Source organism: Rhinolophus sinicus, chromosome 14 (genome assembly GCF_057876585.1).
Source record: "Rhinolophus sinicus isolate RSI-liver-muscle chromosome 14, RSI-T2T, whole genome shotgun sequence".
In the NCBI taxonomy this organism is placed as follows: Eukaryota; Metazoa; Chordata; class Mammalia; order Chiroptera; family Rhinolophidae; genus Rhinolophus; species Rhinolophus sinicus.
In genome coordinates this window covers 142,617,221-142,635,066 of record NC_142514.1, presented here as the reverse complement: position 1 = coordinate 142,635,066, position 17,846 = coordinate 142,617,221, and the positions used below count along the sequence as shown (strand labels likewise).

The 17,846-nt window shown below is 35.0% G+C and overlaps 1 protein-coding gene across 1 annotated transcript; it reads left to right on the top strand.

Annotated features, from left to right (window-relative positions):
• The first annotated feature begins 16,464 nt into the window (after positions 1 to 16,464).
• LOC109436919 (olfactory receptor 51V1-like) lies at positions 16,465 to 17,409 on the top strand. Its single transcript, XM_019715799.3, has one exon. It carries the CDS (start codon positions 16,465 to 16,467, stop codon positions 17,407 to 17,409), a length of 945 nt encoding a protein of 314 aa, XP_019571358.2.
• Positions 17,410 to 17,846: the final 437 nt, after the last annotated feature.

The window sequence follows — 17,846 nt, the reverse complement described above, 5'->3', positions numbered from 1 at the left end:
CTCAGCGATGATGTAGATGCCTGATCACTGCTCTGTACACCTGAAGCTGAAATTGAACAATAATGAATGTCAACTACAAGTTTACATATATATATGTAAGCATATATATATATATGCTTACAAGAAGCGGAGTACAGCATTAGGAATAGAGACAGTGGAAATGTAATGGCTGTGTGCGATGTCAGAGGGATAGTGGATGGGGGGAGGGGCGTTGACAGAGTGTGAGGGATATAAATGATAAACGTCTAACTATTAAAAAAAAAGACACAAATAAACAAAATCAGAAATGAAAGAGGAGAAGTTATCACGGATGCCAGAGAAATACAAAGGATTATCCAAGAATATTGTGAAGGACGATATGCCACCAAACTCAATAACTTAGAAGAAATGGACATGTTTTTAGAAACATATAGCCTCCCTAGGCTGAATCATGAAGAATTGGGAAATCTAAATAGACCAATCACCAGCAAGGAAATTGGATCAGTCATCTGAAACCTTCCCAACAGCAAAAGTCCGGGACTAGACAGCTTCAGTAGTGAATTCTACCAAACATTCAAAGAGGATCTAATACCTGTCCTATTCAAACTCTTCCAAAAAATTGAAGAAGAGACAATACTCTCTAAGTCATCTTATGAGGCCAACATTACCCTCATACCAAAACCTGGTGAGGGTAACACAAATAAAGAAAATTATAGACCAATATATCTGATGAATACAGATGCAAAAATCCTAAACAAAATCTAGCAAATCAAATGCAACAATGTATTAAAAAGATTATATATACATCACAACCAAGTGGGGTTCATCCCAGGGGCACAAGAATGGTTCAACATAGGCAAATCAATCAAGGTGATACACCACATAAACAAAATAAAGGACAAAAATCACATGATTATATCAATAGATGCAGAAAAAGTGTTTGACCAGATACAACATCCATTTATGATTAAAACACTTAATAAAATAGGTACAGAAAGAAAATACCTTAACACAATAAAGGCCATATATTACAAACCCTCAGCTAATATCATAGTTAATGGTGAAAAACTGAAACCCTTTGCTCTAAGTTCAGGAACACAACAGGGATGTCCCCTAACACCTCTGCTTTTCAACATAATATTGGAAGTCATAGCCAGAGCAATCAGTAAGAGAAAGAAATAAAAGGCATCCAAATTGGGAATGGAGAAGTTAAATTGTCACTCTTTGCAGTTGACATGATGCTATATATAGAAAACCCTAAAGACTCCACCAAAAAGCTATTGGAAATAATAAACAAATACAGTAAAGTTGCTAGCTACAAAATCAATGTGCAAAAGTCCATTGCATTCCTATATACCAACAATGAAATCTCAGAAAATGAAATAATAATAAAAAATTCCTTTTGCAATTGCAGCAAAAAGAATAAAATATCTAGGAATAAACTTAACCAAGGCTATGAAAGACCTATATACTGAAAACTATAAGACATTTTTGAAAGAAATTGTAAGAAGACACAAAGAAATGAAAAGACATTCTGTATTCATGGATTGGAAGAATCAACAGAGTTAAAATGGTCATATTACCCAAAGCAATATACAGATTTAATGCAATCCCCATCAAAATCCCAATGACGATATAAATGATAAACATCTAAGTTTTGCTTTGTCTTGTGCACCTGAAACTAATAAAATAATTTTTAAAAAAAATCCCAATGTCATTTTTAAAAGAAATAAAACAAAAAAATCATCAGATTTGTATGGAACCACAAAAGACCCCGAATAACCAAAGTAATCCTAAGAAGAAACAATACTGCTGCAGGAATCACACTCCCTGACATTGGCTTATACTACAGAGCAACAATAATCAACACAGCGTGGTACTGGCAGAAAAACAGATCCACAGACCAATGGAATAGAATTGAAAACCCAGAAATAAACCCACATAAATATGGACAGATAATTTTTGACAAAGGAGCCAATACCATGTACTGGAGAAGAGAAAACCTCTTCAATAAATGATGCTGGGAAAATTGGAAAGCCACATACACAATAATGAAACTAGACTGCTATCTGTCACCATGTACCAAAATTAACTCAAAATGTATCAAAGACATGAGACAATAAACTGCATAGAAGAAAACACAGATGATAAGCATATGGGCCTTGGGTTCAATGAGAATATTATGAATTTGACCTCAAAGACAAGGGAAGTAAAAGCTAAAATAAATGAATGGGACTATATTAAACTAAAAAGCTTGTACATAGCAAAAGAAACCATCGACAAAATAAAGAGGCAACCAAGCAAATGGGAGAAGATTTTTGCAAACAACGCCTCCAATAAGGGGTTAACTTCCAAAATATATAAGGAACTCTTACAACTCAACAACAAAAAAACAAACAATCCAATTAAAAAATGGGCAGAAGACCTGAAGAGACATTTCTCAAAAGAGGACATACAAATGGCCAATAGACATATGAAAAAGTGCTCAACATCACTAATCATCAGAGAAGTACAAATAAAAGCCACAATAAGATACCATCTCATACCTGTTAGAATGGCTGTCATCAATAAGACATGTAGTAACAAGTGTTAGAGAGGTTGCAGAAAAAAGGAAGACGCATACCCTGCTGGTGGGAATGTTAACTGATACAGCCACTAAGGAAAACAGTATGGAGACTCCTAAAAAAATTTAAGAATAGAATTAGCCTATGACCCAGCAATCCCTCTTCTGGGTATCTACGCCCCAAAATTTAAAAGCATTTATCTGTAAATATGTATGTACCCCTATGTTCATTGTAGCATTATTTATGGTGGCCAAGACAGGGAAACAACCAAAGTGTCCTTCAGTAAATGATTGGATAAAGAATATATTGCACATATACACAATGGAACATTAGTTGGCCATAAGAAAAGATAAAATACTGCCATTTGTGACAACATGGATGGATCTTGGGTTTATCATGCTAAGTGAAATAAGTCAGACAGATAAAGTTGAGAACCATATGATTTCACTTATATGTGGGATATAAAACTAAAAGCAACAAATAAACAAGACAAACAAAAACTCATAGACACAGACAACAGTTTAGTGGTTACTGGAGGGTAGGGGGAAGAGAAGGGTGGTAGAATAGAGTAAAGGGAGTCAAACATATGGTGATGGAGAAACTGACTCTGGGTGGTGAATACACGATGAAATATATAGATGATATATTATAGAATTTTACAGTTGAAATTTACATAATTTTACTAAACGATGCCACCCCTATAAATTTAATAAAAATAAAAATGAAAATATGTGCAGATAAATGATATTAATTACTATTATTTTAGTAAAATGCATTAAAAAATCATCAAGATAAGGAATAAATATTTCAAATACACTACGATAGTGAATAGGTAATAATATTTGTTCAGTGGAATTCAATTTAAGATATGTTATTGATAAAAACTAACCAGTTTTAACCTATTTCCTATAAATATGATTGCTATGATAATATAAAGTTTTAATTATTCTTTGTTTCAATAGGATGGGGTAAAATGTCTCAAAATTCTCATCTAACCCAACCTTGCAGAATTATAAAAAATAAATTTTTCTTGGACAAGATGATGCATAAAACTTTTTAAATAATACAGCAAATGTAATTATTTGGAATTATCCTTTTAATAAAAGTGTGGCGATTTTCTACAACCTTACTGCATTTCTTTCCTTTTCTATGTCACCTTCAATTACCTTTTCCTATTCAAGCTACCGCTGGATAGCAGTACATACCTCAGTTTCCTTTTCTTCAAGTTCATTCATTCTAATATGGAAGTATTAGTTCATGTTCCAATTTATACATTTGACTATAATTCCCATATAAAAGATACTATTATAATCTCCTGGAAGTTTATTTTTCCTCTTATATATTGAGATCAATACTACATTAATATAGACTAAAGTCATATACAGTCTATCACATTCAACTCCTTTTTGCATCTTTTTCCACTTCAGAGTCTGTGTTGATAAAGCATCTAATTAATTTTTTCAGAATTCATTTTTTCTTGGCAATGGGTGAACTTAGCATGATGAAGGAGATTCCTGGTTTCACAATGTTATCTAAATTTTCAAAATTAAAATAGGGAAGAGTATAAAAATGCATAACCTATTTTATAAGTGCTGTACAGAAATAACAAAGTTTCAGAGATAATTATGATTTCTAAGGCTGGATTCTACATATGATTGTGTACGGTGATCACCTCACTGTGGAAAGGTGACTATGTAAGGAAGTACATCTAATTCAGGAAAAAGTACTGAAAAGCTAATTTGGCTTTATATTGGATTAGTCTTTCTCAATCCAACATTGCCAACATGCATCCAACATATATCAGTAAGTTTAAAACTTCTGTAGGGAAGTGTAGTGTCTTTTATGTCTATTTTTAGAAATGGCTGTAAAATACCAAAGTTCTCTAGGGAAAAAAGCACTGAACTTTTTACCATTCTTTCAAAGTCTCTCATCCTTGCATGTAGATTCAGCCTCTGAACACCTATCTATTCCTTTGTCTCATCTCCATGATTATGCTTTTCAGTCTCTTTTGCTCACCATTTATTGCTGGCATTTTATCCTCATTGTTTTCTCTAGGTTAGATTTTTCTACCTCCTAAGTCATGCCTTTTATGCAAACAAAAGTTTTATTTATTTTTTAGTTCAGTAAAATATAACTTTTTTATTAGAATTTATTGGGGTGACAAGGTTAGTAAAATTACATAGGATTCAAGTGTACAATTCTGTAATACATCATCTATACATCACGTTGTGTGTTCACCACTCAGAGTCAGTTCTCCTTTCATCACCATATATTTGACCCCCTTTACCTTTTTCTACTATTCCCTCCCCCAAAAGTTTTATTTTTAAATGAAATGTAAAAATTCATGTAGCTGTGGTATTTTATACTTCCCAGCATGAAGGTTACATGAAATTACCTGGGAACTGTATTCTGACTACATGGAAATCTTTATAGTGAACTGTGTAAGATCATGAATTCTGGAAATTGAGTCTAAGCTTACTACCACCAGCTCTGTGTCCTTTGCCAAGTTACTAAAAGTTTTCTGGGCCTCATTTGCCTCAACTAATGAATAGAGGTAATAATCATCCTTCCTCATATGAATAATAAGAGAATTACTTGAAAACAATGCTTGAAAGCAGTATTTGAAAATAATATGCTTGTAAGAGTGTTTGACACATAGGAAGCACTACATGAGGTCAGACAATTAAGTTTGCAAACTCATCCTAGAAAAAGTGCTACATGCCTCATTGCTGAGTATTACTACGGTCACCTTCAAAGTACTCCCCCTGGGAAGCTGTGTACTGACACCAGCGCCTACTCCACCCTTCAAAGCAATTTTGGGACACTTTTTCTGGAATAGCCATCAGAACTGTTGTATTACCCTTGATGTCCTGAATATCATCAAAATGTCTTCCTTTCAGTATTTCCTTTATCTTTGGGTAAAGAAAGAAGTCATTGGGGGCCAGATCAGGTGAGTAGGGAGCATGTTCCAATACAGTTATGTGTTTCTGGCTAAAAACTCCCTCACAGCAGTGCCGTGTGAGCTGGTGCATTGTCGTGATGCAAGAGCCATGAATTGTTGGCAAAAAGCTCAGGTCCCCTAACTTTTCCATGCAGCCTTTTCAGCACTTCCAAATAGTAAACTTGATTAGCTTGTCCAGTTGGTACAAATTCATAATGAATAATCCTTCTGATATCAAAATATTTAGGAACATCGTTGCAAGAATTTTGCGAACTTAATTGTCCTACCTCGTATAATTGTATGCGATTAATATCATTGTCATTCACTTCAACCTTCCTTACAAACATCTTACTACTCATTAGGAAATGCATTTTGGAATTCTGTAAAATATTTAAAAATGCTAAAACATGTATCTTATACTTTCCTATGCTTATAGCCTGTTTCTTTTAGATTTTTCTCCTCTCCCCATGACATTACCATCTAACAAGTATCTGTTTATTACTCAATTCTCAGCTCAAGCATCACAACCACTATGAAAAACTATTGATTTCCTTATGTAGAAGTCCATATTCTTCCTTTGTGTCCTCATTGAAAGATATGGACTGTTTAATGAATATATCTCATTGAAAATTAATGAATCAGAGTTTAATTTCACTGAATTAATTAGATATCTAAAATATATAAATTTTAATGCAGATGAAAATTCATTTGCCCTATTGCTTTTCAGATGTACATCTGCAGGGGTAAATGGAGGGCAGGAATTAGGAAAAATGTAGACTCAATCTAGAAAAAAATGTTAAGAATCATTGTACCTTGATTTATAAGCTTCATTTGGTTTTTTGTTTTTACTTTTTAATTAAATTGATTGGGGTGACATTTGTTAGTAAAATTATGTAGGTTTGAAGCATACATTCCTATAATACATCATTTACATATTGCATTGTGTGTTCAGCATCCAAAGTTAATTCTTCTTCTGCCACCATATGTTTGACTCCCTTTACCTTCTTCATTTGTTTTTATCAGGGCTTTATCTTCCTATGTTGAACTAAGCAAGGGTACATACCTGTTTGAGTTGCAGATTTGAAGAATTTTACTGTTGCTGAGAGAAGAAAAGAAAGGGTCCAACAGAATACCCACTGGACCAAGAGAAAAGCACCCTTCATGTCCTAGCTCAAATTCTAAATGAAATAGTAATCTCCTTTTCAGAACGTCTACTCAGAGCTTAAACTTGGAGCTAAGCTCTTTAATACAATTACACTCCCTTTGGATCCTCTCTAAATATTCCTCTCTAGATCTCACAGGCACCTGTGAGATTACATACTCACAAACTTAATTCTCTAACCTTATGTGCATGCACTTGCTCATGCTGACATTGCATTCTATGCAGATAAAGAAATCCATTCTCAGAGGTAGATATAGAAGAAAAATAGTATCAGCACTTGGGCGAGGGCTGTGATGCAATTCTCCTGAGGAATGGACATGACAAAAATCATCTTCTCTACAGGCCATAAAATTTATCCAATTTCCCCTTTGTTTACATTACTACTGTATGGGGGGAAGCATATACAAAAAGCTTTGCAAGGCTCCTAAGCTTCCATCCCTGAATCTTAGTGACCTCAGTTCTCCCCTTAAAGTTTTAGGATAGTAAGTCTCAGTATTGGACTGCCTGCCCTTAACCCTTAATTTAATAAATGAGTTCAAGAAATAGAAATGCCATCACAAACTATACGACATTTATTCTGGTTTTAAATGAATGAATACTAAAACTGATGGAAGGAGAACTGACTGTGGGTGGTGAACACACAATGCAATATACAGATGATGTATTATAGAAATGTACATTTGAAAACTGTATAATTTTACTAACCAATGTCATTCCAATAAATGTAATAATAATAAAAAATACTGAGAAGGGGTTATCTCCAATTGCAGGACACCATTTCTAGTACACAAAGGGACTCATAATTTAACTTAATGAAAGTGAAAATGAGATGGTGGAAATGAACTGTTCCTAGCCTCCAGAACTATGAGGTAATACATTTGTGTTTGAAGCCATTATATTTACAGTAATTTGTTACAGCAATGGTAGACAACTAATACAGAGATTCTCTTTTTTTAATTAAAATTTATTGGGGGTGACAATGGCTAGTAAAATTACATAGGCTTCAAGTGTACAATTCTGGAATACATCATCCATATATCACATTGTGTGTTCACCACTCAGAGTCAGTTCTCCTTCCATCACCATATATTTGACCCCCTTTACCCTCTTCTACTATCCCCCTCTCCCCTTACCCTCTGGTAACCACTGAACTATTGTCTATGTTTATGAGTTTTTGTTTATTTATTTGTTTGCTTCGTTCCTTTGTTGCTTTCAGTTTTATATCCCATATATCAGGACAGTCATATGGTTCTCGACTTTTTCTGTCTGACTTAGTTCACTTAGCATAATAATCTCAAGATCCATCCATGTTGTTGCATATGGCACTATTTCATTTTTTCTTATGGCAGAGTAGTATTCCATTGTGTATATATGCCACATCTTCTTTATCCAATCATCTATTGAAGGACACTGTTGTTGTTTCCATGTCTTGCCCACCATAAATAAAGCTGCAATGAACATCGGAGCATATATATCTTTGCAGATCAATGTTTTCATTCTATGTTTGTTAACTGGTCTAATAATTAAATTGACATAAGGAAGATTAACAGGAGAAAACCAAGTATAACTATATACATATGGGAGCCCCACAAAGACATGAAGACTCAAAGGCAGTCTGGCAATTGAGGCTTATATGCCATCCTGAGCTAAGAAGAAGGGGGTGGGGGTCTGGAGCTTCAAAGGGGAGGAAGACAATTCAGATGAAGATGAAAAGAGCAAATGTTTGGTAAACAAATGTTTGCCATGCCATGCAGTTAAGCTTTTCTGATATAAAAAGTTGTCTCTGCACGTGTGCTCCAATGTTCATTGCAGCTTTGTTTACGGTGGCCAAGACATGGAAACAACCAAAATGTCCTTCAATAGATGAATGGATAAAGAAGTTGTGGGTATATATACACAATGGAATACTATTTGGCGGTAAGAAAAGATGATATAGGAACATTTGTGACAACATGGATGGATCTTGAGAGTGTAATGCTGAGCGAAATAAGTCAGACTGAAAAAGCGGAGAACCATGTGATTTCACTGATATGTGGTATATAAACCAAAAACAACAAAAGAACAAGACAAACAAATGAGAAACAGAAACTCATAGACACAGACAATAGTTTAGTGGTTACCAGAGGGTAAGGGGGGTGGGGGGTGGGAGATAAAGGTAAGGGGGATCAAATATATGGTGATGGAAGGAGAATGGACTCTGGGTGGTGAACACAAAATGGGATTTATAGATGATGTAATACAGAATTGTACACCTGAAATCTATGTAATTTTGCTAACAATTGTCACCCCAATAAATAAATAAAAAATAAAAAATAATAAGTTGTCTCTGGTAATAGCTCTCTTCCTGGTACAGGCTTCCTATCTAAATTATTTTAGGCAGTTAAAAGGAGAGGTTAAAACCATTTCCTGAGTCTGCTGGGTCTTAATTACCTTCAGCTCAAAAAAAATCCACATGCCAAAGTGGCACATGCTGGGGTGGTGTATTCTGCTCCTCCCCAGATGTGAAAAAAGCCAGATTCTACCAGATTATGGCAAACCTTGAAACCTTTCTTAGTGAGTTGAGATTTTATCTTAAGAGCAATAAAACTATTAAATACGTTTATTAAATATGTATTTTTCTTACTGGAAAGTCAGGTTTCTACTATTGTCCAACATATATCCCACAGTGTATAGCTATTCACCTGAAATTTCAGTATAACTCTTAATTATTTTGGAAGAAGAAACATACCTTAGAAGTAACTAAAAAGTTTGAATACCAAAATTAAAGTTCTGCTTCAACCTAAGCCTCAATTCCTTCTTCTCTAAATGGGGACTATAATAAGCTGCCTATCTATGAAGCTAGTACTTGCCGAGTGCTTTTTCTGTTCTAAGAAGTTCACAGCTGTATTATCTCATTTAGTTACTTTTATCATCATCTTCATCATACATGTGTGGAAACTAATGCATACAAAAAACAAGTTGCTTAGGCTTACTCAGAAAGTTTTGAAGTGTGTATTTGAATCCTGATCCTTAAGCACTTTGTATTGGAAAACCATATGATGATTTTTTTACATTTCTGCCTGGACAAGGCTTCTGAACAAGGGGGGAAGAGGGTGGTCGATGAGGGTAGGAAACAGGGTCAAATATATGGTGATGGAAGGAGAACTGACTCTGGGTAATGAACACACAATGTGATATATAGATGATGTATTACAGAATTATACACTTGAAACCTATGTAATTTTACTAACCATTGTCACCCCCAATAAAATTTAATTGAAAAAAACAAACTAATTGATTGCTGATAACTGTAACTTTTATTTATAATGTCCAATTTTAAATTTCCTGTTTGTCAAAGTAGACTCAGCATTCTTACTGAATTCCTTTATAAGTAAACATCAGAAATTTAATCTTTAAAAAGAAATGTATTTTAATAAAATAATTTTTATTAAAAAAAATTACTTTAAACCTGGGTTGAAGGATACACTAAGGAGATAAATGGCTTATCAGACATTCCAAACTGTACTGTTCTCAGCAGTAAGTGGGGCTACGAATTAACTTCTCTGCCCAGGCCTGCCTGGCTCATTGTATGGAAATGAACCGGTAAGACTGTGTCCTAAATTCCCTGCCAGACAGAGCCACCAGTTTTCCTGTACAGACAGGGAAAGCCACAGGTAAGCAGGGCTCTTGGATGAGCTGCACAGCTTCCCGTGTGCTCTGGTTAGGTTTCTTGGTTAGATGGCTGAAAGACTGGATTTCGCAATGGGCAGGTCTGCCAATTAGTTTCTCTGCAGGGGAGAAACAGCTTCAAGGCCCATTTGCTCATCACTAAAAAGATGGAAATCAAAACCTTGTACATTTAACCTTAATATAATCTAAGAGTTTCTCTAGAAAATGATCACTGATTTTGGTGAATAAATATTAACTATTTAATCATTAAAAAAACAAAGCATTTCATATACATAAAATAGACTTTTCAGCAATAAAAAGGGATGAAGTACTGATACATGCTACAACATAGGTGAACCTCAAAAACAGTGAGATACAAAAAGTGAGATACAAAGAACACATCTTATATGATTCTATTTGTGCAAAATATCCAGATTGGAAAATCCATAGAGACAGAATATAGACAAGTGGTTGCCTAGGATTGGCAGTGGGAATGGAGAGTGATTCTAGATAGACATAAGGTTTCTTTTTGGAGTGATTGGGATTTTGTAAAATTAGATTGGGGTGACGGCTGCCCAACTCTGAAGATATTCTAAAAATGGGTGAATTGTATGGTTTGTTAATTATATTTCAATAAATTTCATGGATTAAATACATAATTCTATAACGTGCCTCCTCCCTATATCTCAGGGCTTTGAAAAATCTTAAAAGTGAAATGAATTTGTGCAAGAGATTTGACTCGTATTTTAGAAATGCTCTCCAAAGTATTTGTAGGTAATTATTATAATACTTCACAGGAAAAAGTAAATGAGAGGAGAGAGATAAAAAAGGGGGGGGCTGGAGGAAAATGAATGATGAGTATGCAGAAATCCTGTTTTATTTTTGTACCTTTTTTGTACCTATTTTGTAATAAAAAAAGTTAAAAATATTCAGTAAAATAAAAGGAGATAACTCCTGTTGTAAATATTTGTGATCATCATCCTCATGGTTCTGACTTACGGATAATTTTCATGTTTATTTGACACTGTCCCTGTGGCAAGATAAAAAGCCCTTGCTTTCAGGTAGCATGAAAATAGAAAGAAAAGAATTAAACTCAAAGTGTATATATTACCAAAAGTAAACTTTAGTAATACTTCTGTTTGTGGTCTCAATTATGAGTTATTAATTGTTACTGACTAGATCAAGGTAGAAGCTCATAAGGAGAAAGGTGGCAATTCCCCAGGCAAGGTATTTATTTTTTGTCCTGTGACCATTAGGAAATACTTTAGATGGTTAATTTGGCAGGAATATTTATCTTTGGAAAGTAGCTATCTTAATACAATGACAAAAACAACAGGGAAAGAAAATACAGTGGTGCCTCGGTTTTTGAACGTAATCCAGGAGCTCTGAAACATTCGAAAACAGCCGACAGCTAGGCCTCAGGATCTTGCACTCAGGGGAAGCTGTGTGACAAATTCCACTTCTGAGTCCTGTTCTAAAATCAAAGCATTTACTTCCAGTTTACAGCATTCATAAACCAAAATGTTCGTCAACAGAGATGTTCGAAAACCGTGGTACTACTATACAATTAAGATTTAATCATGAATCCGTTGTATAAGTAAAAACAAACAGAGAAGGAAGGGGAGGGAAGGAAATGGGGGAGGAAGGGAGATAAGAGGGAAAGAGGGAGAAAAAGAGAGGAAGGAGGGAGACGCAGAGACTGACAGACAGACAAAGACACGACGGCAGAAAGAGAGGGAGGGAGGGAGGAACTGAGACAGATTAGTTAGCATATCGTTAGGTAGACAGGGAGGTCCCTGGTGGAATAAACAAAGACAGCCATATCCTAAAACTCCAGGTTTTGAAGTCACTGCTTGCTCCAGGACAAAATGTAACAATGCCTTGCGGTCAATCATAAAAGTCCTGTTGGCCTGACTAACGGAGCAGATCTGATAGATAAGAGTGGGTTACTTTGCTAATTCCTTTAGGATGGGCAAGCAGAACAAACCTGGTAGACTGATTTCATTAGAAAGTGCCAGTTCCCTTCTTCAAACAGTTCCCTTCTTCAAATGGATAAGAGAAGATGCAAAAATAGTCAATTTGGGGAATGTGATCAATAATGTTGTAAAGATTTTGTAGGGTATCCGATGGACACTTGTCTCGTTAGGGAGAACACCTCAGGGATGATGTAGATGTCTGATCACTGCATTGTACACCTGAAGCTGAAGCTGAACAATAATGAATGTCAACTACAATTTTATATATCTATCTATCTATCTATCTATATATATATATATATATATACACACATATATATACATATGCATATATACATACATATATATGTATGTATATGTGTATATATGTATGCATATATATGCATATATATGTGTATATATATATATGTAGATATATAATTACAAGAAGCAGAGTACAGCATTAGGAATAGAGACAGTGGAAATGTAACGGCTGTGTGCGATGTCAGAGGGATAGTGAATGGGGGAGGGGGGTTGTCACTGTGTGAGGGATATAAATGATAAATGTCTAACTATTACATTGTTTGGTGCACCTGAAACTAATAAAAAAATGTTATAAAAAGAATAGGAGGTTTTACCCCAAACTGGGCACCCCTATTCGGGACGCCCCTCCTACTCGGGAGTTCTGACCCTTTGCTTTAAATAAACTATCCTCTTTTTAAAATTCTTTGCCTCTCCTGTGTTCCTATTTCCTGTCTTAGGTCTCACAAGACAGGATTCTAGCCCACACTCAGAAACTGCCCGCAGATCCAACATTATTTACATCCGAATGAAGGAAAATGGAAGGAAGAAAACAAGAATGAAGGGAGGGAGAAAAGGAGGGAAGGAGATAAGGAAAGGAGGATTATGGATCATACTTTGACCACTACACTTTTCGGTGGCAAAATTCTCACAAACAAACAAACGAAAACAAACAAACAAAATATTCATATCACTTTCACCTAATAATTCAAATTCCCGTCATGAATTTTTACAACATTGATTCCATTCCATTCCCACCACTTCATCCAACCGTCTATTGATGGGTACTCGGGTTGCTTCCATATCTTGGCTATTGTAAATAGTGCTGCAATGAACATGGAGTGCATATATGTTTTCAAATTAGTGTTTTAAATTTCTTTGGATAAATACTCAGAAGTGAAATTGCTGGGTCAGACAGTAGTTCTATTTTCATTTTTTTTGAGGAAGCTCCAAACCGTTTTCTATAGTGGCTGCAGCAATTGGCAATCACACCAACAGTTCCCTTTTCTTCCCATCCTCGCCAACATTTGTTGTTTCTTGATTTATTAATGATAGCCATCCAGACAGGTGGGAGGTAACTTCTCATTGCTGTTTTAATTTGCATTTCTCTGATGATTAGTGACATTAAGCATCATTTCACATGTCTATTGGCCATTTGTGTGTCCTCTTTAGAGAAATGTCTATTCAAGTTCTCTGCCCATTATTTAATTGGACTGTTTGATTTTTTTTATGTTGAGTATAGGAGTTTTTTATAAATTTTGGATATTTACTCCTCCTCAGATGTATCATTGGTGAATACCCTTTCCCATTCAGTAGGCTGTCTTTTTGTTTTATTGATGGCTTCTTTTGCTGGGCAAAAACGTTTTAGTTTAGTGTAATGCCATTTGTTTATTTTTTCTTTTGTTTCCTTTGCCCAAGGAAATAGATCAGAAAAATATTTCTAAGAGCAATGTCAGAGCGTTTACTGCCTATGTTTTCTTCTAGGAATTTTATGATTTCACGTCTTACATTTAAGTTTTTAAACCATTTTGAGTTTATTCTGGTATATGGTATAAAAAGGTGGTCCAGCTTCAGTTTTTTTGCATTCATCTGTCCAGTTTTTCCAACACCATTATTGAATAGATTGTCTTTACCCCACTGTATAGTCTTCCCTCCTTTGTCATAGATTAAATGGCAATATAGGCATGGGTTTATTTCTGGGCTCTCTATTCTGTTCCATTGATCTACATGTCTATTTTTATGACAGAATCATACTGTTTTGATTATTATAACCTTATATAAAAATTAACTCAAAATGGGTCATAGATGTAAAGCTAAAATGCAAAAATTCCAGGATAAAACATATGAGAAAATGTTGTGATCTTTGGTTTGCCAATGAGTTTGTAGATATAACAAAAATAAAATAAGACAAGTTATAACAAGTGCTGGAGAGGTTGTGGAGAAAAAGTAGCCCTCATATACTTCCGGTGGGAATGTAAATTGGTACAGCCCCTATGGAAAATAGTATGGAGGTTCCTCAAAATATTAAGAACAGAATTACCATATGACTGAGCAATATCTCTTCTGGGTATCTACCAAAAAAATCTGGAAACATTTATCCATTAAGATATATGTAGCCCTATATTCATTGTGGTATTATTCACAGTGGCCAAGACATGGAAACAACCAAACTATCCTTCGATAGATGATTAGATAAAGAAGATGTGGTACATATACACAATGGAATACTACTCCACAATAAGAAAAGATGAAATACTGTCATTTGTGACAACATGGATATATCTTGAGATTATGATGCTAAGTGAAATAAGTCAGACAGAAAAAGTTGAGAACCATATGACTTCACTCACATGTGGGGTACAAAACTGAACAAATGAACAAAGTAAACAAACAAAGAAACAAAACTCATAGACACAGACAACAGTTTGGTGGTTATCAGAGGGTAAGGGGGGAGAGAGATGGTAGAAGAGGGAAAAGGGGTTTGCATATATGGTGAAGGAAGGAGAACTGACTCTGGGTGGTGAATATACAGTACAATATATAGTTGATGTATTATAGAAATGTACATTTGAAATCTATATAATTTTACTAACCAATGTCACCCCAATAAATTTAATAAAAATTTAAAAAAAACTTTTTTTGGGGGGAGGTCACAGTTAAGAGAAAGAAAAAACAATTTACAAACTGAGTATAACAATATGAAAATCATATATCTGCTAAGGATTTTGTAACTAAAATATTTAAAGAATTCTCCAAACTTAATAAGAAGAAAACAACATCACAAAAGGGAAAATTATTTACATAGGCACTTCATCAAGAAGATGTATATATGACAAATAAGCATATGAAAAGATGCAAAAAAGTATGTGTCATAGAGGAAGTATAAATTAAAACCACAATGATATATCACTACATGGCTGTTAATATAACAAAGCAAAATTTAAAAAACAACATTGTAACTATTCTAAGTATTGGCCAAGATATGGAGGAACTGTAATTTTCATATACTACTGGTCAGAGTGTCAATGGCATAGTTGCTTTAGAAGACATGTTGAAAATATTTTTGAACATTAAATAAATATCAAACCATGTGCTCTAACCACTCCATTCCTACTATTTACTCAAGATCAAATATTGATTTAATAATTTCCAGTTTAAAATATATGTTACTTATGTTATATAGAAAGATATAGAAGGTAAAATTATTGCAAGGGTCAGAAAAGATAGAAATCTCCTGTAGGATAAAGAGATGCATGAAAATAGAGAAGAAAAAAAAATGTGGAATATAAAGAATAAAAAGTACAGTTAATATAACTGTGCAAAAGTAAATCACTTAAAGAGGGGCTAAACAAGGTGAAATGTGCAATGAAACTTTTGATTCCATTTTGTTAAGTTTCTCTGATCTAATTTTATGTTCTGCAAAGTTAGATTGTTTTAACCAGTCCATTTCATTTGGGAATCTTATGACCCTTTGGGGGTAGTAAGAGGAACATATGTGGCACCCAAGAGAAAAATTACTCATAATTTCACATTTTCTGAGGATGCTGCCAGCCAGGCAGCAGTAGACACCTGTGATAATGTATTATCTTCCTTTACATAAAAACAGATGCTCCCAGAAGTTCATTCCAAATCCCATGTGTCCATTAACATTATTGCTTATGCATAAAACTCCCTAGTCTCCAGGTATTGGTAGTCACTAGCACTGGAAACTCTGTGTCTAGATAACAGATATTTGGCCTTCAGGATAAAGAGTCAGGTTTCTATAGATTTTGCTGAGTTTATTACACTAAAGAGAACTGTATTATAGTATATTTCATTTTCTTCTCAAAAACAGACAAACGTTACTAGAAAGTAGGGGATTATAAACTGATCTAATTTGCAATATCTTTCTAGAAATATTCCAATTCTCTCTTAATGTCTGCTATCTCTATCTCGGACTTCAATAGTTCCAGATTTATTCTCACTGGTTTTCCTGGCCTGGAAGTTGACTATCTCTGGATCTCCATCCCTTTCACTTCCATCTATGCTATAGTTTTCCTGGGAAACTGCCTGGTGCTCCATGTGATCCGAACTGAGCCGAGCCTGCACCAGCCCATGTTCTACTTCCTGGCCATGCTGGCCCTCACTGACCTGTGCATGGGGCTGTCCACCATGTATACAGTGCTGGGAATCCTGTGGGGATTCATTCAAGAGATCAGCCTGGATGCCTGCATTGCCCAGTCCTATTTCATCCATGGTCTGTCCTTTATGGAGTCCTCTGTCCTCCTTGCGATGGCCTTTGACCGCTACATTGCCATTTGTCACCCACTACGCTACTCCTCCATCCTAACTCAAGACAAAATCATGAAAATCGGGATAGCAATCTTATGTAGGAGTACTTTACTCATACCTCCAGTCATCATTCGCCTAAAGTTCTTAAATTACTGCCGTCCCCACGTCCTCTCTCACTCTTTCTGCCTGCACCAGGACTTAATTCGAATGGCCTGTTCAGACATCCGCTTCAACAGCATCTATGGGCTGGCCCTGGTGATTAGCAACCTGTTGTTGGATGCAGTGCTCATACTTATCTCCTACATCATGATCTTGCATGCAGTTTTAGCTATTGCATCACAGGAGGAGAGAATCAAGTCCTTGCAGACCTGTGTATCTCACATCTGTGCTGTTTCAGTTTTCTACATTCCGATCATTGGTCTGACCATGGTGCATCGCTTTGGAAAACACCTCTCACCATTAGTTCATGTCCTCATGGGCAGCATCTATATCCTTTTCCCACCCTTGATGAACCCCATTATTTATAGCATCAAGACCCAGCAAATACGAAGGAGAGTCCAGAGATTGTTTTACTTGAAAGTAATGTAGGTGTTGAGGTCAAATATGAATATTTAAAAGTCAACAAGTGGATCTCAAAAGGGTAAGAGTTAATAAATAAAATGAATTTAATGACTTTTATTTGTATAATGTTTTATATGTTGCAAATACTTTTCCTTTCCATTTTTCCCACAGCCACCATAAGTCAGTGACATTTACATGGGTTATATTATGATTAATTTTATAAATCATAAAATACATATATAATGGACTGAGAATCATATTAATGTGTGAGACAGATTAGCTATTAAGATTCATATATCTTAATTCATATCTTGTGGGAGAATTGTTTTGGATCCTCCCAATATGGAAAAAGGAAGTTTTACTGAGTAAAGCCCTTTAGTACTTACTAAAAGATCAACAATTGTCTTAGTCATTTTAACTACTCTAGGTAGCATTCTTGTTTATTGTTTAGCCACCATTCCCTG

Bases quoted from the DNA above. Each gene is read 5' to 3' on its own strand.
- LOC109436919 (XM_019715799.3), top strand. From the start codon at position 16,465: ATGTCTGCTATCTCTATCTCGGACTTCAATAGTTCCAGATTTATTCTC.